Raw genomic sequence first — 24,368 nt, forward strand, 5'->3', positions numbered from 1 at the left:
AGGAGCCAGCTTAGGTGGTTCGGGCATCTGGTTAGGATGCCTCTCGAGCGTCTCCCTAGGGAGGTCCTCGATGCACGAACCACTGGGAGGAGACCTCAGGGCAGACCAAGGCGCAGATGGAGGGATTACATCGACTCACTGGCCTTGGAACGCCTCGAGATCCCCCAGGAGGAAGTTACTAATGTTGCTCTGGAGAGGAATGTCTGGAGCTCTCTGGTGGAGCTGTTGCCCCGCGACCCGACTACGGATAAGCGGTTGAAGATGAATGGATGGATGGATGGATGGTACTTTTCTTTCATTGACCACTTTATTGTTGTTCGAAACCTATTTCCTCCTATCCAATCCTATCCTAATGATGGACAGAGAGCTAATAAGAATGATCAACATAATGTCCATACCATTCATGCTAATACATTCTGATTTATTTCCACATCTTTATTGATCCCAGGCAGCAGTGTTATTTATTACTTGACAATAGTTGAGTAATAATAACTAAGTATATATATCTGGCTGGCTGCTATGGTACAACCGTGCATCTTTTACTATTGGACTCATAACTATCCCTGCTCTCTGATGGTCATTGATCCCACCCATATGTCCCCTTGTTTTTGTTTTGTGTGTGCGTGTTTCTTGTATGTATGTGGTGTTAAGCTTACTTTTCGTCATTTGATGTCTTGTCTTGTACTGTTGTGTTGTAATTGATAAGAAATATAAATAAAGTATGTAAAAAAATAAAAACATCAACGCATTGGCTTGTAGATTTGCTATTTTGTACTATTATTTATATATTTTTTTACTTTTTGAATATTATATTTTTGTACAGCTTTGTGTGTATGAGCCGTGTTCTGTTGCAGTGGTACCAAAGTCCAGGCTAAATATCGAGATTCAACATATTTCATTATTCCAATAGCAAGAATTTGCCATACGGACTTTGGAATATGATTTTGGATGGGCAGAAAATGAATGCTACCTCACCAAGAGAATCTGAATGGCAGAGAAGCTTGTCAATGCTCCTCTCGATGCACAAATCATGACACCATGTGGGCATTCAGGGAAATGCAGACAATATTTTAGACAACTTCATGCTCATTGATCTTATCAGGTAAAACAATTAAAGAATAAAGAGGGGAAGAAAGGTTTATGTTGAGATTATCGTAGTTGCAATTGGTCTTTAAGGCTTGACTATTTGTCAAGTGTTACTTTGCAAGAGAACTTCTAGTAGCATCTGTGAGAAAGGCATTGTCAACAACTTCAAATTGACAACTATCCTACTGAGAGCACATTATAGTTATATTTCTTTGTCCACAACCCTGAAACAGCAAAGAAAATAATTCAATATCCGAAACTTGGGTTTGTTAAAATATTACTGTATTTTTATGAAGTAAATGCAATGCATCCAAACAAACAGAAAAAAAGACGTGTGGAAAGGCAAAGAAATAAAAAGCATGTGAACGAAGGACAACTTCACAGGGGGAAAAAAAAGTATACAGAGTGTTTACAGATAATCATTTAGGATGGTAAGGTGATGTAATGAGATTCAGGTGTTGTCTGAGAAGATACAACAGACTGTTCCACTTTAATATTGAAATCAGCAAATGAATTACATTACAACAAGCACAGCTACAGTACACCTCCGGGATAAATCCATATGAAGAAAAATAAAAATACAAACTTTCCAATTTAAAAAATATACAGAAATTACAGAAAAATCATTCAAGTTAAAAACCAATATCTGAAAATGGATTTAACAAGTCGGAAACCCTACGAACGAAATGCACTTGGCTTGAAAGTTGGTATTTACAGATTTATACACGCACAATGCGGTCCTCTTTATATACACATACACGCGCACACACACACACACACACACACACACACACATTATTCATTCAGTGATACTGCAGAAAATGGGGGAGAGGTTTAACAGGTGTCCTTTCCTTTTGTGGCAAAACAAACTTAACAGAAATAACGTTAAGTAGATGTAAGGTTTCTCTGTATTCTTTATCTTCACCCTGTGACAAACAATACTGAAGTGTGATCTTTTAGAACCAAGATGAAGTTATCATCTCTATTATCTGAACATTCCAGAAGATAAGAAAAGCCTCTGGGAAACCATTTACAGATGCAGTGGGGATGGGAGAACTGAGAATGGATATGTGCTGGTTGAGTTTTTTGTTTTGTTTCTTCTAACATTCTAACATGAATTAATTCACTAAAATCATCAATGGTGAATGTCAATCAAAAGTTCAACTTCTTTTCTTTTTTTTCCAGCAGTGCCAGGAGTGTTCCCAAGATGGCTAAGTAAGCCCCAACCCCCAAAAAGAAAAGAAAAGGGAAAAAAAAGAAAAGAAAAATAAATGTCCAAAATGTGCTTAATTTGCATAGTCTCTCAATGCACTTTGTGTTTTCTTTTTTTATGTTTTTTGTCTTTCTTCTTGCCAGCACATTTAACGCAAAACCACTGCTGGTCCTCCGGCGGGGCTGTAAGCATCCCAACACAAGGCCTGAACACAAGAGACAATTAGTTAGTTACATCCAGTGAAGAAACACATTACAGAGCATTACAAATAATACACAAAAAACAAATGTGACTAGTCTAAAATATGCAATAGTTACATTCTTTCAAAAACATTACACCAGTTGTCAACTGATTCACTTACAGGGTATCCGACCGTATCAGTACTTTAAATCTAATACCTTTTAACTACCACTGTGATTGGATTTGATTGAAGATCAAATTTACATCAAATCCAGTGATTGTTAAATGTCACCAGAAATCTGTATCAGTCATAACACTGCCAGTGCATGTTTGCCAACTTTCAATTAGTATGGAGGGGGTTATGGGTGCCCAAATTATATACATTATGTTAACCAGGTCATTTGTACCAGTTACAGTAGTTTTATTCACATGTTACACCGCTTTGCTTGTATAAAAACCCTCAATACCTAGCAACCCCTGACAGCCTTGCATGGGCATTGCTATGGCTGATACAGACGGCCGATGACATTTGACAGTGACTGGGTTTGAAGTCAAATTGGTATTAATTTTCCACTCACAGTGGCATTAAATGGGCTGGTATTTACCTGCTCCTTTTGACTTTCCACTCTCACTGCTTTTTTGTGTGTTTTTCTTGGCTGTCTTCTCTGAATCTCCATCACTTGACTCCTGTTCTACTTCTGAATCCATGCATTATTTTCCTCTTATTTCTGTAGATTTCATGCATCTGTCTCCCATGTCTCCTCATCTCTGCCTTCACTGTCTATAACTTAACTGTAATATTGACCATACTGTTACAATCTGACACAAACTATCTATTTTTACAATAACTAGCTTAGAGATAATTATAATGGAGGATTGACCATCTCATTTTCCCAATGTAAATAAAACATTAGTTTCACCTACAGTATAATGACTTGACCAAAATAGATAGGCCAGAGTTAATGTGGTTAAAGTATGCTATAAACTGCCTTGTTCTAATTGTTCAGACTACTTTATTAATTATTTCATATAACGTCAACTATCTTTTCTCAAATAACTAGGGCCATGTACAAACATAAGCTGGTATGAGTGGACCGGAGAAGTAACTTATCATCTCAGCTACATGGAATGATGGAGACATGATCCTGATGAAGATGATTGGTGATTCAAACAATTAATAAACTGAGAGCAAGTCTAACAGTGTGCAGACTCTTATTATTATTTTATGCTGGAGATATGACCCTTACCAATGGTACCAGTCATCACAGTCATCACAACCTATCATGGGGCTGCCGTCATCCGGCTTGTTGCAGCCGGGACAGATCCAGATCTGGTTTCCCCACTCATCTCGGACCTAAGGTGAACAAAAGGATCACAAATGACATAACATGGCATGTTCAGTGATAAATGAACAGGACGCAGATTTATGATGTAAACCCATTTTGTAAAAGCAAAAATGCAGTGATAGTGATAGTGCATGGCTGCAACCATACAACTATATTGCCTAATAGTTCATAATAGAAGTTTTGTAGTCATTGGGGAAATTTAAAAAAATCGTAATGGACAAGCTGTATTGTTCCACACAGCGGTGTGGAACGCAGTAGTGACGCATATAGATAAGAGTGAGAGAGATTCGGAGACAGACAGCGACATGGTTGACCAGTCTGGTTGTGATTTAACAGATCCCACATTCTGTGCACCCTGAGTTTCTGACAAATATTGAAGACAGATGCCTCTAGTTTGACAGTGTAAACTGGGGCGCTTAGGCTTAGTTGATAACTACTGTACAGTACAGAGACTTTCAAGATATGATGAGCCTAAACAGTCACACTGGGTATTGTGTGATGTGGGTGAGTTAGCAATGATTCCACTGACAATGCACAAGTTTAACCAATGCTTACGACCTATGACAGCTATATATAACTGGCAAACAAATGTTACAGGTCACCTTTCTCTCATTAAAAAACCACATAGGGTACACCGACTGAGTTGTGAAAAATATAATGCAATAAAAGCCAGTGTTCTTGTTTTGGATTATTCCTTTTCATTAGGCCCAAATTTTAGTCCTTTAATGCGACTGTACCAATTCTTCTGTAGTATCAAACTTACGAACGATAAACATAGATTTTGACTGCAACCAAAGTAGACACCAAAATACAGTTAATAGTAATGATCTCCATTTTGATCATTGTAAAAAAATATGAGGTTAGGGTTTCAATTGGTAGAACTTACCACATAGGTACTGACCGTCTCAGTTACAACACTGCGTACTGGTGTTTTGAGGGGGCCCGCAGGGGACATCAGATATGTAGGGGGAAGCATAGGTGGAGGTGGGGCAGAGGGGGGAAGTGGTGAGGCAGGCGGTGGCAGAGAGGGGGCAGGTGGGGTAATGATTGGTGGTGGTGGTGGTGTCCGGGGACGATTTCCAGGGCCGGATTTTGGCATAGAGATCTTGGGCACTGGTGTTTTGGGCTCCGAGTTTGGGACCACTTTGCTGATAACACTAGGAAGAGAAAAACACCAGAATGTAAAAATGGAGTGATCAATGAATTATGAATGTCTATATTTGTCATGGCAAGAGTATACAGGTATTAAAAATTACAGGTTATAAAACACATACAGTATGACAGTCAAAACTACAGGACAAGAGTACACAGGTATTCAAAAGTACAGGTTTTAAAACACACTGTACAGTATGACAGTCAAAACTACAGGACTAAATGACAAATTCAATAACTGTAAATAGACAGGTAACCATGCAAGACATATTGTGGACAGTAGGCTATAGAATAGTTATTACATGTCCAATATTAAATGGTTAACCAAGGCATTTTATAATCTGTTATTTTGTAACAGAGCAGTGTATTGCCTCTGTTTATGTTGCTATGGATGTGGAAACATGTGACCTTGTAAGTTAATTTTTAAAATCTATATTTTGTGTAGAGACGCACAGAGAAATCGGCTGCCGATTGGTACTTTCTAAAAATAAACTATATAATCTGTAGCATCCCTACTGTAAGTAGTTATATTGGGAAATAAACCCTGACTGTGTGGCATAGGAGTGATGCAAGTATACATGCTTACATTTTGTCCTGGCCAGCTCCCACTCTGAGTGTCAGTCTGGGAATGACTGGGGACAGGAGAGCTACTGGGGTGTCCACCTTCACCTGGGGAAAGAGGTAAAGTAACATGTATTTCTGCATTTTTACAACTCTGACTCTAGTTGTTGCAGATACATAATAAAAGACAGATTGGACAAGTAAGTTACCTTTTCCAAGCGAATCCTCTCTTTTTCCTTCTCTTTCTCCTTTTCTCGCTTTTCCTTTTCCCTCTCTTTTTCCTTCCTCTTTTCTTCCTTCTCTCTCTCCTTCTCCTTTGCCTTCTCTCGCTCCTTTTCCTTCTCTTTCTCCTTCTTCTTTTTCTTCTCCTTCTTGTCTTTCTTCTTGTCCTTCTCCTTGATCTTCACTTCCTTCTCCTGGAGGATTGGAGGCAGCGGAGGCAGCATGGAGGGGATTCGCAAGCAGGTGGAAGGACTGAAGAGGGGTGGAACGTCGCCCAGGCCAAAGGGAGTGAGAGCAGACAGCTTTGACCTGTCGTCTTTCCCCTTGTCTTTACTCTTGTCCCGTTTCTCTTTGTCCTTTTTACTTCTCTCTTTATCTTTCTTCTTGTCTTTGTGTTTCTCCTTCTCCTTTCGAGACCCATCTCCATCTTTGGACTTCACCTTCACAGACCCATCAGGCCCAACAAAGTCCCGCTGACGGAAATGCTCATCGTCCTTAGCACCAAACTCCTTCCATGGCACTTTGCTCTCCTTAGTGAAATCCTTGCTCTTGTCCCTGTTCTTTTCCTTATTCTTTTCTTTCAACTTGCCCCTGTCCTTGTCCCGGTCTTTGTCCTTGGGCTTGTCTTTCTCCTTCTTCTTCAATTTTGTTTTGAGCTCCTTCTTCAGCTTCTTCTTGATTTCTGCTGGGGAAACAGTCCTGTTTTTCTCCTCAAATACCTTTAGAAGGGGTTCAGGAGTGGGTGGTGAAGCCGATCCTGAAGACATATACTCTCCTTGGTTTTGGGGGGGTGCAGATGGACCCCCCTGATTGACTTTACGGATCACCTCATTAATCGAGTCATCCATTGTCCAGAGTCCTGGCCCTACATTGAGATGAAGCGGCGTTGATGTGTCTTTGCCAGAGTTGCTGGGTCCCAGCATTAGTTTGGGTGTAGAGGGCTCCATGATGGTGAGCCTTCTTGGACTGGAAAATCCATTGCTCTCAGACTCTGAGCCTGAGGAGAAAGCAAACGGATCTGGCTCCCGCTCAGCACATGCTCTGGCAATTACAGCATCAATAGAGTCATCAATTGCGGAATCGTCAGGCTCAAGTTTACTGAAGTGAGTGTCTGGTAACTCCTTGTCATCCACACTTGGATGCACATGGATGTTCTCCTTCCCCATCCTCTCACTCGCTGACAGGGGCAACTTATGCAAACCATCCACTTTTCCCTGGGGGTGAGATACCTTGGCAGAGCCCATCTTTGGGCTTTTGGGGCTTTTAGGACTCTTGGTCCTGCCTGGGGATTTTTTCCTCTCCTTAGAAGACTTCGGAGAACGGATGGGACTGCCACCCATATGTCCAGCACTGACTCCTTTAGGAGACTTAGTCCGTGGTCTGCCAGGGGAGGAGACCTTAGGCTTTCTTCCTGGAGTGCCATGGGACTTGTGATCAGAATGTCTAGGTACTACTGGCTGAGGTCTGAAGGATGGAGTTCCAGAAGGTGTTTCAGGTGATAGGGAGCCAAGGCTATCCTGAGAAGCTAGCATGCCTGGTGGAACACGTTGTGGGTTGAGGGACGTAAGGGGCTCCCTGGGCTCAACCCCCCATTCGGGGCTGAGGCCAGGATGCATGCGTGGTCTCTTCGAAGTGGGCATCATGCCTATAGCGGAATCAGGGCTGTCCAGGTGCCTCTTAAGTGGGTGGTTCTCGTCATTGACAGCCTCATCTTCCTCCATTTCCTCATCAGTTTCTTCTAGTGGCACCTGCATAGCTTCAGCAGAGGTACCCATGTCTGGAAGGACCTCTTCTTCCTCTTCTTCTACAGAGCAGAAAGGAGAGAGGAGTGAGAACTATATTCAGTTTTAAGTGTCATACAGTTCATTATGGCTGTAAACACTGTAAACTGTAAACACACAACTCCACAGTCCACACACAGCCAACATCACTTATACTCATTGTGTATTGCCTAGCAGTTTTAAGACCTACCTTCTTGTAAGGAGACCAGGGGTGGCAAATACTCTGGAATGTAGTCCTTTCTCTCCTCTACATCTCGTGCTCCAGGCTGCGGGAATTGCAGGACGTTGTTTTTGCTGACAGGGAAGAGTGCCGTTTGATGGGCGAAGGCCACAGGCTCCAGGTTGTGGACATAGTCTTCCAATTCACTCAAACTCACCCCTAGCAGCCTGAAGGCCTGACCAACATCGTCCAGCACTGGGTCTGTACGTCCATCTGAAACAAATGCATCACAATATGGCCTTGAAATGCCAGCATACTTGCCCTTCTTTGATCCAAACGTTAGCTGTTTCTTTGCTTAGCTAAACATACTATAATTGTGATGGCACTAGAGTGCTGCACTCCAAGTACATCATGATATCCTGCAAGTGTTGATATTTATGATTGATGCGGTGAGATAATGTATTGTAACGCCACACACACACACACACACACACACACCTCTGAGAGAAGTCACAGACAACACGAGTGAAGGTGTTCAGAAATCAGCACAATTCTAAAACAAGATACATATAAATAGATGTCCACTCCAAAAAAACAACAACTAAATATTCTGATTGTTCTCTCTAGTCAACTACAGGTGGCAAAGTAAATGACATAATCATAATATAAAACTACTTAGCCAGCGAGCTATACTGTACGTTTTGTCATCCAACCTTTGCTAGTCACAACTTCACAAGGCCTTAACGTTGAGTACATTGAGGGGGCGCTCGTCACAGAGCGGGACCGCTACGGTTTAAAAACAACGTGATCGTCTGGTATTTACAGTCGCTTTGCCGCAGTGATCCAGAGATAGAAGAACGTTCCCACAACTTACAGAGCTCCGAGTATCGATGGCAGCCCCTGGCCAGCTGCTGGATGTATCGGTGCAGAACATCAGACAGCAGATCGCAGGCGGTGACCTGAACCGCATCCCAGCCCAGCGCCTGGCAGATCTGCGCCACCGAAACACGCAGCAGCGAGCGGGCATAGCTCTCGCACATATCGCCGACAAAGTTACGGTCCTGATTCCAGTCAATCCCGGCTCCAAAACACGTCCCCGGTCTTCATGTTGACTTGAAACCCGCGAGGGGCTGGAAAAAAACGACGGTTGTTTTGATTTTTGACATCTATTTTAGTAAATATATTGGCGCTTTTGCCAGAGTCGCCATCTTAGTTCCCGTCGACATACCCATCCCCAGAGCGTCCACTGCGCATGCGCAAAAGTATGTACCCAGACCACTGGCCCGGTGTGCGTTCGAGAGGTTCCTCACTGCGACAGAGTGCGCAGGCAGTGGTGGAAAAAGTACTGTAATGTTTTATTTAACGTAGAAATACTCTGTTACAAGTACATGTCCGGAATTCAAAATGTACTTGCGTAAAAGTACAAAAGTATTGGCTTTAAAGAATATATTTTAAAGTACGAAAAGTAAAACTACTCATTATGCAGAATGTCCAACTTCACAGGTTTCAAATGTATAAAATGTATTTTTTTGAATCATTTGAAAATAGCAGATCTACAAGCTCACAACGCGTTGATTGTACTTAACACAGTACTTGAGTAAATTATGTAATTAGTTACTTTCCACCACTGTGCGCAGTCGATCCGCATCGACAAGAGAAAGAAAGTACCAGACCAAAACAAATGAATGCGACCACATCACAGATTTAACCGGAGGCTCGGAGCACTAGGCCGGACCAGCCATATCGACGCCGCTGGGTGGGATGATCATGCATTAAGTGAATCACATTCGTTACTTACGTGCTGGCGCAGCAACACATGTTTATTTGTATGTATATTAGGCTGTTCTTTTGTACCTTCCTGTTTTAGCCTGGTTCAAATAAAATGATGGTATCCAACCCAGACATTTTGCTCGAGAAAGCTGCTCGGAACTCTACGATATATTCTCAAAATATGAGGGACACTTTTGTTGTTGTTCCTGGATTCGTTCTCGAAACACATCCATGTTTGGACAGCAAACTTCCTCTTTGAGTGGTTTGGGCTAACACTTTTAAATGCGGCCACTAGATGGCCACATCACTCACTTTATGGTTTATGCTTATATTATGGTTTATATTTAGGCCATAGGGTTGATCAGAGCCCAGATGGCTCTGGGGTTGATGTAGGCCACTAGGCCTATTTGATATATTTGATGTATTTTATTTAACAGCCTAATAATATAATAATACAACTATATTTGTATATCACCTTTCATGATATTAAATGCAGCTCAAAGTGCTTTACAGAGCAATAGAGGAAAAAAAGAAAAGCAAAGGCATAAAACATTAAAATAATATCAGTAAAAGCTCAACTAAAAGCAAGAGTGTAGAAGTATCTCTTGAGCTGTGCTTTAAAAATGTCTACAGAGGCTGCCTGTCAAAGGTATAGTGGGATTTTGGCCCGTAGAAGCATAAAGCTGCTTCACTGTGTTTTTTAGTTGCCATTTTTCTTTTTACACTAAACTGAGTTAATTGCCTGAATTGCCTTTCAAACATTATATTGGGGCATATATTGCATTGTTTGTTAATAATTAAAGTAGCTATAGTCTTCATTATATACACATACTGTATATAGCAGTGACTGAGAAAACAGACTGAAAACAATGCTGTATAAGTGAATGTGTGTGAGTGCGCGTCCGTAACTGGTTCTGGCCCACATCAAGTGACCTTTTGACCAATGTGGCCCTCACCCCAAAATGAGTTCGACACGTCTAGAGACTCTATAGACAAATATTGAATTTCCTTACCTGCCTCCAGTCATGTACGTGGCTACTGGCTAGTTGTAACTTACTTACCTCTCCTCGTCCATAAGCCTGCAGTCATGCACTGCCACTGAACCCTGCTGTCTCCTGCTTTGGCCTGTGCTTTGTCCCAGGAAAGACCCATCTCCTTCAGTGCCATCATCACTGTCCTTCGCCAGGTGTTCTTTGGTCTGCCTCTCTTTTTTTCCATCTCAAGTCAATTTTGGGTAACCTTTCATTGGGCATCCTGAACACATGGCCGTGAATGTGCATGTTGACCATGTGGTTATTGTATAGCCTGCGTTTTATTCCCTTAAAGCAACTGCCTTATAATACATTAATCCAATCCAATCCACTTTATTTATATAGCACGTTTCAAAACTCAGGGTTTACATTACAAAGTGCTGTACAGGAGAAAATAAAAACAAATACACTATAGCTAACACACAGAACGACAACAGCGAGAAATACAAAGTACAAACAGTGAAAACAACTGAGACACATCACAGAAAAGCAACAGCATCACAGTGAAACAAAACATATACAAGGACCGAAGGAACTCAAAGGGGGTTAAAAGCCAAGGTATAAAGGTGGGTCTTTAGGCAAGATTTTAAAGTCTCGATGGAAGGGGCCAATTTGACGTGGGAGGGGAGTGCTTTCCATAATTTGGGGGCTACAAAAAAGGCTCTTTCACCTCTGGACTTCAAGCAGGTCTTCTTTGTGACCCTGAGATTAAGCTGGCCCTCAGACCGCAGTGACCTTGGAGGAGTATAGACCTCAATAAGGTCAGACAGATATAGAGGAGCCAGACCATTAAAGGACCACTTCACCACTTTTCAACCTATCTTCATATAATAGGTCCTCACTAATAATCATGAAAAAAAAATTCTACTCTGTCTGTGTCTCATAGGAGGGCTGTGGGCAGTTCAGAAACCGTCTTCCAGTGACATCATCGATGGGGAATACAAGCTAATAAAAACTGTAGGCTTTCTAATCCTGAAAAGTTGCAATGCGAAAATGGAAGCCATCATTCTCACAATAATGAAAATCTAAACATTTTTGTAAAGAAAATCTTGTTTAAAAAATAATCTGCCTAATGATGATGTCACTGGAAGACGGTTTCTAAACTGCCCACAGCCCTCCTATGAGACACAGACTGAGTAGAAAAGAATCGTGCCATTTTATCATGATTATTAGTGAGGCCCTATTATATAAAGATAGGTTGAAAAGTGGTGAAGTGGTCCTTTAATAGATTTAAAGACAAACAAAATAATTCTAATTTCAACTCTAAAGCGGACAGGGAGCCAGTGAAGGGAGGCCAAAACAGGTGTGATATGCTCACGTCTGCGAGTACCTGTGAGTAGACGTGCGGCCGAGTTCTGGACTAGCTGGAGTCGAGCAAGGGAGGCTTGATTTAAACCAACATAAAGTGCATTACAGTAGTCCAACCGCGTAGAAATAAAGGCATGGATAACCCGCTCAAAATCGCTAAAGGATAGCACAGACTTGATTTTATCCAGTATACCCTTAGGTGATAAAGACTTGAGCTGACTACCGCATTTACCTGTTTATCAAGTTTAAGGGCGTTGTCTAGTTTGACAGGTTTCACATATGGCTGTGGGAACTGGGAACCTAGGTCAGTGGGTACGATACCAGGATGGAAAAAAAAGCATCGTACATGGTGAAATGTGTGCTTTGTGACAATGTTGAGTTGGGTCAGATTACTACATTGAAACGTATACGTGTGTAATAAAACGTAAGTAATCCCAAACAATAATTGTAATCTTATCTGAATCCTTTTGCATTACTTTATTACACAACAAAACATTGAAAATCTTACCAAAAATAAAACATTTGAGCTCAATAAATATAGATTTTGTTTCTCTTTAAACATCTCAAAACATTTTCAGTTCAAAAACACAATTCTCCAATAGAATAAGAATAAACAAGAACCCATTGACTATAGGCAACTACATACTATATGTGGCCTATTTACTATTTTGCACATGTGGGTCTTATAGCGCTGAAAAGTAACGGAATAGGTGGGCAGTGGGCACTATAGGGACATATGGGCACCTCAATGTAAAATTGGCCATTTTGTCCAAAATGTTAAACAAATTTAAATAAGTAATGTATACATGATTAGAACATGCTTAAACATTTGACAATTCAGGTCTAATATTTCAACAATTGCTACAATACCTGTATGTCCAGTCATTTGGGGACATAAACAAGAAGTTGAAGGATAAAATTAAGTCTGATAATGATGTACTGTGCATGTTCACATCCATCCCCTCCTCTGTCACCTTTAGTAGTAGTAGCCTGGTTGGTGTGTTGGGTCCTCATCACAAACACTGACCCATCACCTCCCCATAATTATAGAGTTGTTCTGATAGCACAGTGGTTTTCAACCTTCTTCATATAGAGGCCCATTATGTACTATTCTGCATTTGAGCCACGGACCACCATTTAATGAGATTTAGTCTTGCAGACCAACTGAATAATATTTTGTTATCATTGGACAAGATGTCCACAATTCCATGCTGTATTGATTTTGGTACCATAGCAGAGATAACAGGCAAATGTCGACCAAAACAACAATTGTTATACATGCTCTAATTGTGTAGATTGTTGCAGTAATGTAGATGTTTAACAATAATTTGACAATAATGTAACTCTTGAGAGTTAAAGATCTATAAAGGTCAATTTGGTTACAAAGCTGCAAGGGACCAGGAACCCCCTCAAGGATCACTGGTTGAGAACCACTGAGACATCAGAAAATATGCACATATTCCCTAAAATGCTGATATCGGTATCTGTGAGTACTCCAGTCTGTGCTGATACGATACATCATTTAACACATAGAGGGTATATGCGCGTGACATCATCATCATACTCGGAAGTTATGCGGGAATGCCTACTGAGTGGCAAAAATCTACTTTCTGGCCTTGACAGCCCATACATCCAAACAGAAAAGTCCTATTGGACCCCCAGTTTGAGAACCACTGTCCTATAACTAGATTGTTTTTCAATTACACAATGTTATCGGATCGGTACTCAGTATCGACCGATATGCACGTTGTATCAGTACATCTCTACCCTTAATTAACCCCCTCCCTGAACACTTAAGTTGCTCACTTAGGTTTCTCACCTCTACTTCGGTAGACTCGATACGAATAAGCGGAGAAATTGCATCATTCTTGCATATTTAATTTGTTGCGTTTTCCTTCACACTGGCTGTGTCAAACCTCAGCAGGGAACAGCATCAGGGACCCGTTATCAATGTGTTCAATTCATAAACTACACAGTGAAAAGTAATACTTATTATACGACATAAAGTAAGGGTAACGCAGTGTGTCGTCGGGGTCTGGACGTTGTGTGTGTCTGTGTGTGCGTGTGCAAGAACGGATCACTACAACTTTGTAAAGTAGCGGCTAGCCTACTAAAGCCTATAAATAAACCTGGTAGGTTAATAGGAGTACTGTTAAAGACAGAGATAGCCAGCACTCCAAAGACAATCACAGACAATCACAATCACAATACGTGTTGCGATTGTTCGTGCTGCACAATATGCAATAAATGTACCGTTAATGGACTTTGGAGTGCTGGCTATCTCTGTCTTTAACAGTGATTCTTCGTGAGCCGTGCACCCGGTAATCTGCATTTTTGTATTGAGAGAGTTCGTTTTTTCCCCTTCTAGGTTAATAGGAGTAGCCTACTCAACTGTCTACACAAACACACATAACACTTTTATCTGGCTCCAGATCAGCGAAACCGCCTGTCAGGATTCCTGGTCCGAGCGCAAACTCTTTATGTGACATGCAACAAATGTGCGATGGAAACCAATCACCTCCATTCTCTCGCTATCCTGTACACTGCATTGTTCTTGTGTGTAACCTTCAGCATAAGCCTATGGCCATATTATTGTAATAAGTGTTTCTATCTCTTCATTAGACCACATCTGTCCACGGGACATCTTTACGTGTTACTGCGTAATAATGCCTTCTCCTTCCTTCTTGTGTGCCAAATACAAACTTCTTCATCCCACAATGGCATATTCATCCCCTATATTTAATGCGATTGCATTCACACCTGCTGTGATCCGCACTCTGCTGCACTTTGAAGCGAAGTGAAACCCCCAGTTTTTGGTAAACTAGAATGCGCTTCGTTGATGCGCATTAGGATTCGAATGAGCCTTTACACCTGCCAGACAATGCGCAGCAGGTAGTATAGCATTCTGGTGTGAATGTGACCTTAGAATGTAGGACTTGAGGCATTTGGTTTGATTCTGTTCCACAGATAAAAATTGTGAAAATAGCGGATCTGCAATATTGTAACATAACATCTACATAGCTTGCAGATCGTCTATTTTATATATATATATATATATATATATATATATATATATATATATATATTGTATTATGGCCAATGTTTGACCAGTCTTTACAGTAGTGATGCAGTAATCACTACTGTACTGTATACCTATATGTAAACGACATGACATCAGCTTGTGCTGACTGCGATTTGTTCCCGTTTGTGGATGACTCTGCCCTGCTGGCCTCGAACAGGGACAATTTGCAGTTTGAAAAGGCCCTCAGATCTGCACTCGGTAGCATCTGCACCTGGCTTGCTGATAAAGTATCATTACACCTGGGATAAAATGAATCCATTCTCTTTGGATCAAATATAAATCTCAGCATGGCCGATGGCATCTCAGTTAAAGTGGGCAACAATGTAATCACAAGAAAAGACGGAATTAGGTTCCATCCTGGAGGCAAATCTTTCCTGTGATAAAATAGCTACCAATGTAATCAAAAAAGTCAACCAAAGAACAAGATTCCTGTACACTGGTCCACTGGTCAGCAAAAATACTTTGAAGACCCTAACAGGAGCCCTCTACAACAGCAGCTCAAAGGCCCTAAAACAAGGCTCCAGACATCCCAAAACAAACTGGTCAGGCTACTACTACTTGGCCTTACTCCCAGAACCCATTCTACCCCTGCTGATTTCGATAGGTTGGAAGTATGGCTTAGGGTTGATGACAGAGCAACTTGCAATGGACCTGGTCTACAAGATTCACTACACCACTAAGATACCCATGTACCTGTCAACGAAGTCCATGATCACAACCAGAGGGAGTTCGACAAACCACGTTCAACCCAGATTCGGCTCAAACAAGGGGTTAAATTAATTTCTCTCTTATGCCACTAAAATGTGGAATGCCCTACCAACGCCCTACCAGACCCAAAGGCTGAGAACCAGTGTGTTAGACAGTTGGTTGTGGTTGGTACTCGATGCCCTACCAACGCCCTACCAGACCCAAAGGCTGAGAACCAGTGTGTTAGACAGTTGGTTGTGGTTGGTACTTGATTACTTGCAACAGTGCAGAAGTTAACAGTTCCTTCCTTGTTTTGACACTTCCTGATCTCTGGTTAAACAAGTGGAAAGTCCCATGCAGAGCAGTGGCAACCAAGACTATAACAAGTATTACTTGCATACAAGTATGACATGATAAGTTTGTATGTCATAAAATAATGAATAATTATTATAACCCATCACATAACATACTAATTGATTTTTTCTGTTATTGCAGTAATAGCCTTTTGTAACATTTACAAAAATATATATCAATTATTTTAAACCTAGAAAAAACGCTAAACAATGGGTATTTATGAAATGTAGTATATCATATAATTCATTTTTTTCTCTCTCACAGAATCAAAGGTTTTATAGACATGATTCACCAGGATCCTGGATGGCTTGATTATAGTCTTAAAATAATTGATATAAATATTTTTGTAAATCTCTATGGGAAAAATGTTTCTTGACCAAAAGTACCCAGAACCAACAAAAAGTAGGCTCTACCCCAAACTACTCAGAAGTAGCCTACACAGTACAGTACAGTACAGTACAGTACAGTACAGTACAGTACAGTACAGTACAGTACAGTACAGTACACAGTACCATAAAAGACCCCAAATACCACAAACAAATAATACAAAAATGCCAATACAGTCACCCCAAGGTACCACAAAACATGCCAGTAGTTAGTTATCCAAAACTAGGGTTGCAACGATATCGGTATTAGTGCCAGTACTCTGCTTATGTACATTAGCAATCAAGTTTATTTTTTATTTGACCTTACTGACCTTACTGCTGCTCAAATGACAGTTTTCAATTAACTAGATTATTGCACACGCACGCACGCACACACAGACACACACAGACACACACACACACACACACACACACACACACACACACACACACACACACACACACACACACACACACACACACACACCATCCAGTCCCTGACGACACACTGCGTTAGTAGTGCGTTACCCTTACTTTACGTCGTATAATTCCTAAGTAGGCCTATTACTCAAAGTAAAAAATTAACACCATATATATTTTCTTTCACCATGTAGTTTATGAATTGAACACATTGATAACGGGTCCCTGATGCTGTTCCCTGCTGATGTTTTTGTCTGTGGTCCGACTCCTCATACATTCAATTCAGAAAAACAAACTTTTCATTTGTTTATTTATCACAACAGAAACAGGAGTTACAGTAGGCTCTTGACCAAAAGTACCCAGAACCAAAAAAAGTAGGCTCTACCGGGTAGAGCCTACTTTTTTCTAGTCTTTTTTCGAGTCTACCCCAAACTACTCAGAAGTAGCCTACACAAAGGCTACCATAAAATACCACATATAAACTAAAATAATACAAAAATGCCAATACAGTCACCCCAAGTTAGTTATACAAAACTAAGGTTGCAACGATATCGGTATTAGCGCCAGTACTCTGCTTATGTACTTGTACAGCAATCAAGTTTATTTTTTATTTCACCTTACTTTGGCTGTGCTGTTCAAATGTCAGTTTTCAATTAACTAGATTGAAGAAAGGGGTTAAATTAAACAAATAATACATGGCACTCTGTATCAGCAAGTACTTAATGAAGTATTCGTACTCAGTGCAGCTCTACCCAAAACAACAGATAGTAGGCCTATAGCTATAACCAAAGATATTTAAAAAAGCACACCTGTGTGAACTGAGTGGTGCAACTCCCCCCCCCCCTCCTCTCTCTCTCTCTCTCTCTCATTAGCAGGCAACAGTGCAGCAGTGTAGCACGTGCAGCACTATCTCTCTCTGTTTCTGGCACAACAGCGCCCCTAGTGGTACTAATAGTCATACATTGGTGCTCATGGTCACATACATAGGCGGACACATAGGTGAACACATAGGTGAACAAGGACATTGCTGTTCCTTGGAGTGGTTGCACCACTCAAAAATAGATGCCTCATTGGCTGCTGCAGTTCAATCATGCTTCCGCGGGGCTTTGCAAGGAATCTCTGGAATTTCTTGCCTTGAGCACATACGCTCCAGCGCCGAAAGGGGCGTCTACCTTTATATGTCTATGGCTATAACTAACTACCCAAAACTTCACACAGGCACAGCATACAATCAAGTATCAAGTTTCTTGGATGTCCCGGGCTCCCCCAGAGTTATCGAAGTGGCCTTGAGCAAGACACTGAACTTCTAATTGTTCCTGATGTGCTGGTTGATGCCTTGCATGGTTTCTGCGGCCAGCTGTGTGTGAATGGGTGAATGTAATGCACAATCTATGTAAAAAGGTGCTATAAATGTATGTCATAATGTGCCTCATTACGTCATATTGTCTCTTTATTGTTAATGGCGTTTAATGTTTGTGTTGGCACCGTTTCTTTTACATCACCTAGACTTTAATATATTAGCGCCGGCTCACTGTGATTTATAGATTTATAATTTGTTTTAAGACTAGGTTTAGTGTTTAAGTTTACCATAACTTTTAGGTTTTTAGTCTTATTTAGATTTGTTGAGGTTAGGGTTAACTCAAGAGCTCAAGATGCAGGCATAAAGATTCTCCTTCTATGTTACATTTACATTTCAAGGTGTCTCTGTCATGTTGTGCTCCTTGTTTAATGTTTTAAGGCTATTGACTGCACATGCACAGTTTAATTCTGACACAGGTTGCCATGCAAAGCCATGGATATCCCCCAATCCAGGAGAAAGTACGGATAAATGACAATTCAGGAGCACCGCAGGAGATGGGGTCGAAATTCAGGAGACTCAGGAGTGTTGACAGCCCTATCTGTAGACCACTGTAGTGCACCTGTAGACAACTGTCATGATCTTTAGACCACTCTATTGCATTTTTAGTGCATCTGTAGACCACAGTAGTGTATAGGTAGACCACTGTACTATATTTATAGATAACTGTAGTGCATATATGTAGACCACTATACTGCATCTATCAAGCCTTTGCAGCAACTGCATCCCACTTGGGGCAAGCTGTTCCTAGCCCATCAGAGCTGCCCAGTCAATGGAATTTGTCAATTTGTATTAAATATTAATTCCTTCTGTGTGGTCTTTAGCGACAGCTGAACCTGGCAGTCCATTATCTTCTTTTACAGATACTAATGTTTTGTGTTTGTTTCCATTTCAATTGTATTTTAACCTGTACAGCACTTTTGGTGACCTGGTCATTTTAAATGCGCTTTTTAAATACATTTTGTGTTGAGTTGAGAGGCAGTACAGTGGTCTATACAAGCAGTACAGTGGCCACTAGCCAGTGTATGGGGCCTATAGATGCATTAGTATTTACCCCCTTCCCGACAAGGTGGCATGACAAGGTTGGTCACATTGGAAACCTGAGCTTTGGTCTATCTTTAAATGTGAGTGTGCCACAGTCTCCGAAAGACAGTCTCACCGGTGTTCCAACCAGCAATTCCGCAAGTCTCATAGGGGTAATAAAACATTGAGAAAATAAAACACAAGTTTGGACCATTGTCTTTTCTTAGGATCATCAAAATCTGATCCTACGGATGCCAAAAATCCAAACTAGAAAACAATAAATAAGGGGGGTGAAAATGGACCCCTCCTGGGGTATTACCAGTTTAATGAATTAATTTGGTCCAAATTAGAAAGAAAAATGTGTACCTATATGTTGTTTACTTCAACAGTTATGGTATTTCTATTATATCCATCTTATTATGGTTCGTTTTGGGGATAGGTGTAAGAAAGGGTTAAAATGAACCCCTTGTGAGATTATTTGACCTGGGCAACAATGTTGACATGTAGGCTATGTTAGAGCCTAGAGGGTATGTGGGAAACCGCTGTTCTATATGGTTTGCCCATTTGGAGCCACTCAGTAAAAACAAATCCTAATGACTGTTTCAAACCCTGCCCCCCCATCACTGATTGGCTGGGATTTAACCAGGCGGGGTTATACTTACCTATGTGAAAACGCTGTGAACAAAAATGTGTTGGGAAATAAACGTGTTGGGAAATGTTGCCGATTCATCTTGCCATAGTTTTGTCTGTGTTGTCATTCATAATACAGCCAACAATGACATAGTCACAAAGAGTTGAAGTGGAAAGGTGTGTAAAGGGTGACACTACGATGCCTTCGAAAGCACCTGTTCTGCTGATCACCAACTCACCTGATTGTATGTGTTTTCTATCCCCGCAAATACGCAATTTTGGCACAATCAGGCTACCCTTTCTCATCATATAGGCCCTATATGAGAGCAATTTCCAGCAATAAAGCCCCTATATTATAGGGGCTTTATTGCTGGAAATTGCTCTCGGGAACAGCTCAACTGATTTTGTCGTATGCGTGATGTCATCTGTATCACCCTACTTTGTATAAGTAGTCTTCAGTTCAAAATTTGCATTCCCTCTTTGTTTACAATGTCCGCCATTGTTGATTTTCCAAACTGGCATAGAATGGAAAAAAGCCTGGGATTATCGAGGATCTAGCATCAGTATTATAATGACTCAAAGATCAAACATATCATAGCCCCCACCACCTCAGGACATTGTGGTACTGCAGCTAAAACTGCTTCAGAAGCCAGGTAGAAACTTTATGGACTGGTAATATCACTATCAGAGTGGTGATTTAGAAATAAGTTTGAGGGACATAAACAATATATTAAAAAATTAAACAAACACTCAAAGCTGGCCATTGATTATCAATGGCATTTAATGTTTGTGTTGGGACAAACGCTCAAAGCTGGCCATTCATTATCAATGGCACTCAATGTTTGCGTTAGGACAATGTTTGTGTTTACAGACTTTACACAAACCCTCAAAGCTGGACATAGGAGCGGCTAAATCTTGGAGTAATTGTTTTTTAGACATGGTGCCGTTTACTTACAGCATGGGCAACGTTGAAACGAGTAAAATTTGAGAATAACCACTCAGATACCTGTATATGGACAAATCTGACAATCAGGCATCAGACATTTTGTTTAAATGTACAGTAATGCCAAGTTTTCCTTCAAACATATTTCTAATGGTTTGAGCGTAAATCACCACTCTGATATAACCCGTCCATGTCATTTCTGTCTGGCTTCTAAAGCAGTTTAGCTGCAGTACCACAATGTCCTGATGTTGTGGGGGCGCTGTATATGCAAATTATTTTCTCCACCACACCCTCATCCCAGCTACTCCCCTCCCACATCTTTGACTCATTATAAGGCCCCCCCCCCCCCCCCCCCCCCCAGTCTCCAAAGACAAAATGCAAATTTGTAACTGAAGATGGGGAGGGATTATACAAACTAGGGAGATACAGACATCAAAAGTAGCACCAAAATCAGTTGGCCTGTTCTGAGACCAATGTACAATGTACATACAAACCCAAATATGATGAGAAAGCCTGATTGTTCAGAATATGGTATTTGTGGAGATAGACGACATGTAGGGCAGGAAAAATAAATAAATAACATTGGAAAAGTTGAATTTTACAATTCAATTTTGTTATATACAATTTAGGCCTTTAGCAGATGCTCTTAATCCAGAGCGATTTACATTAAGCAAGAACAAAAAACATGTCAATACATCTACATGTTGTAGGACCTTTAACATTTGAAGAACTGATATCAAACTCTAAACACAAGCATTTCAGACAGATTGTATACATTTCAATCAGGTACTAGAAGTTTGATTGATCTTTACTCTTAATCATGAAAACACATCTGAACAATGACAATTTAAAACAGCTGAACAATGACAATATTTACATCTCTTAAAATTGAGAAAACAGCCAAACAATGACGATAGAAGCACTGAATGTGTATGGGTCCCCATATACAATTTGCAGTGCAATAGTAAAAAAATAAATCTAAAAAAATAAGATCAAATATACAAACCCAACTGCATGTTGGTATCATTGTTAGCCTAGCCATTAAATGGTTCATAAATACATTTACACATAAATATGACTAAACTTTAAATATCAAACTAAAAATCTAGGTAGTCAGGTACAAAAGTTAAAAAAGCATAAGTTATACCATTTTGTAGAATAAACAATGACTGTAGAATTTTGAAATAACCAACCGTTTTGTTGTTTATGCAGTTTTTGTTATGTTGTTTTGAGTGGATGTCCATGTACTTAGCCAAGCTTCAAAGTAGCATTCAAAATAGCTCTTCAATTCGTCCCGTTTATCACAAAGTATAAAATTCACTTTGAGCAGTGATCAGGAATGCATCTATATTCATGGATAAAATTCCATTTCTTCCAAAGACATTGGCCACCGTTGCATCTGTAAGAATAAAAACAATGTGATGTTTAATGCGTTGCATCTGTAAGAATAAAAACAATGTGATTTTGAATGCGTTGCCTCATTTGTTTTAATTCAACGCCAATTAGAACCTGCAGTAATTAGAAATGAATCTGTCCAAATAGAAAATATAATACAAATATTTTTTTAGGAAAGCACATCCTGGAGTAGTTAACTACCTTGAAATCAACATTTCGCAGAGTCGCACAAATGTTGCCCCTTGAAGCAAGACAAGCTTAAAGGGTAAGACCACTTTGAGAGGTTTGGGTTTACTCGTTGAGTAAAAAACGATTTGATAGGACCAAAACTGTACACCACTCCTGAAGCGTATTATTGGAATGCTGTTGAGCCTCGACGGGGATGTAAACAAATGGATTTGAGGTCGTCCGCTTGTCACTAAAAACATACACAATGGACGTGTTTGAGGGAGACACTTTAGAAGACACTTAACCCCTTATGGACGGAATTAATTTTTAATGATGAAAAAAAAATCTTTGTGTTTCTGCCATCAGATACTATATTAAGTTGAGATACTCAATTTGAATTTAGCACAAACAATAGATATAAATGTAGGTATGTGCCAAATTTGATACATTAGGCTATTAGGGTTATTACACTATTATTGCGAACGCAGTGAGCACTTACCTAGCAGATCATGTCTGTGTGTCTGTCTGTCCTGCTTTTGTGCCCATATATGGAGCTGAGTGATTACGTCACCATGACTCAGCCATAACCATATAAGGAGTCCCCAAAGCAGCTATACGTCCAAAACCCAAATATGTACGAACTGCGTTCGCTTCCCGCGTTTGCGCGTCTTACTGCTACTAATTACACAATTACACTAGTACACTAGTACAATTATTACACTTATTACACTATTACACTATTACACTTATTACATGTATTACACTATTGCATTTATTACACTATTACAAAATTAGACTTGTTACACTATCCCACTATTACAGTTACTACAATCTCTATTGTGAGATGCTGTGTCCTACTGCCTACTGACAGTAGTCCTAGTGCCTGATGGGTCAAATTTGTCCCAAACAGACATTGCCAAATATCTCAGACAAAAGTAAGGTCAAATGTAATCTACTTCAATATTTCTATAGTTGAGTCATCGAGTTAGCTGGTGTGTATTTTTATTTTAGCACAACTAATCTCAGATTTGGACTGTAAGTCTTACACTGGCAGCCTAGAGCCATGTGCTGTCATCTCCACTTCCTGCTTTTTCAAATGAATGTCATTTATTCTCCAAACCACTTGATGGCACCAAAGTACTTCCAGTCCTACCTTGGCATGTGCCAAAACTGACCCACTAGGCATTGACAGCCTCCTTTTTCTACATCGGCTATATTTGGCCATTAACTGGTATGTGCCAATTTGACCCAGTCATGGGTCATCTCAAACAGCGTGGAGACTTGTTTACAAACAGAACCTCGCAATATGTCCCCGCGAGAGTTGGGGACGCCAGAGTACTGCTTCAGTCTATCTCCGACTAAAATAGTAACTTTATAAACCTATCTTAAAAGACGAAAATAAAACTGCATGAGTTTTCCTGTCAGAATCAGCTTTTGTTGCGTTGGATTATGTGCTAAGAGTGACTTTGAGAGCCGTTTTCCCGTTACAATGGAAGTCAATGAGAGACCTTTTATTTCTTAAATTGCTAATAAACACAACGGAGCGAAATAACTCATGGAATGGACTAGTTTGCCCATAATAAGGTAAGAAAACAACCCAAACTTCTCAAAAAGTGGTCTTACCCTTTAAAGCAGTTTACTGTTCTAAAATATTATTACCAAATGTCTCTGCCCATGAGTAAAATGATGTGATATCTTTTTTTCCAGACTCAGCGATATATACTGAACTTGGCTTCCAACGTCTCTGGTTAAAATTTGTCCAGAGACCTGTGTTGTATATCTTCCCCCTTCTCCACCCTCAGCATCCCGTCTCTCCCTGAATCCTTGTATTCTAAACCTTTTGTATATGACGGCGAATTAGGAGATCTACAAGCTTACAACGCATCAAGAAGTGGCACATTGTAAGCTTTGTAGATCACCAATTTCCAGTATTTTTACTTAAAAAAAAGTATATATAGTATAATAGTACATGCACATAGTAGTAGTGCAGTCGTTCTCTGTGTATGTTCAAGTTATTTGTTATATCTGCTCTCCCCAGGTTGGCAGAGGGAGAGTAGTGCCCAGTATTTTGGGCACAGTTTAGGCAATTGGCATTCGGTGAAAAAAAAAGCATTACAAAAATCGTGGGATAAAA

At 40.3% G+C, this 24,368-nt stretch overlaps 2 protein-coding genes across 3 annotated transcripts in view; both read right to left on the reverse strand.

The window, feature by feature from the left end:
• Window positions 1-1,357: 1,357 nt before the first annotated feature.
• taf3 (TAF3 RNA polymerase II, TATA box binding protein (TBP)-associated facto) lies at window positions 1,358-8,924 on the reverse strand. The gene is made up of 7 exons (XM_080760952.1): window positions 8,576-8,924; window positions 7,732-7,974; window positions 5,748-7,564; window positions 5,564-5,646; window positions 4,712-4,982; window positions 3,727-3,833; window positions 1,358-2,504 (listed from the first exon to the last, which is right to left on the reverse strand). Exons 1-7 carry the CDS (start codon window positions 8,739-8,741, stop codon window positions 2,390-2,392), a joined length of 2,802 nt encoding a protein of 933 aa, XP_080617078.1. The 5' UTR covers window positions 8,742-8,924; the 3' UTR covers window positions 1,358-2,389.
• An 11,880-nt stretch (window positions 8,925-20,804) lies between these two features.
• The window catches only part of tasor2 (transcription activation suppressor family member 2), a 47,018-nt gene continuing 43,454 nt past the window's right edge, over window positions 20,805-24,368 (reverse strand). For both annotated transcript variants that reach the window (XM_080762572.1, XM_080762571.1), the window contains exon 23: window positions 20,805-22,070. In XM_080762572.1, coding sequence (XP_080618698.1) covers window positions 21,973-22,070 — 98 coding nt within the window. In that variant the 3' untranslated portion in view covers window positions 20,805-21,972. The remainder of the gene's footprint in view (window positions 22,071-24,368) is intronic.

This window comes from Protomyctophum bolini (genome assembly GCF_963924005.1).
Source record: "Protomyctophum bolini genome assembly, chromosome: 4".
NCBI lineage: Eukaryota > Metazoa > Chordata > Actinopteri > Myctophiformes > Myctophidae > Protomyctophum > Protomyctophum bolini.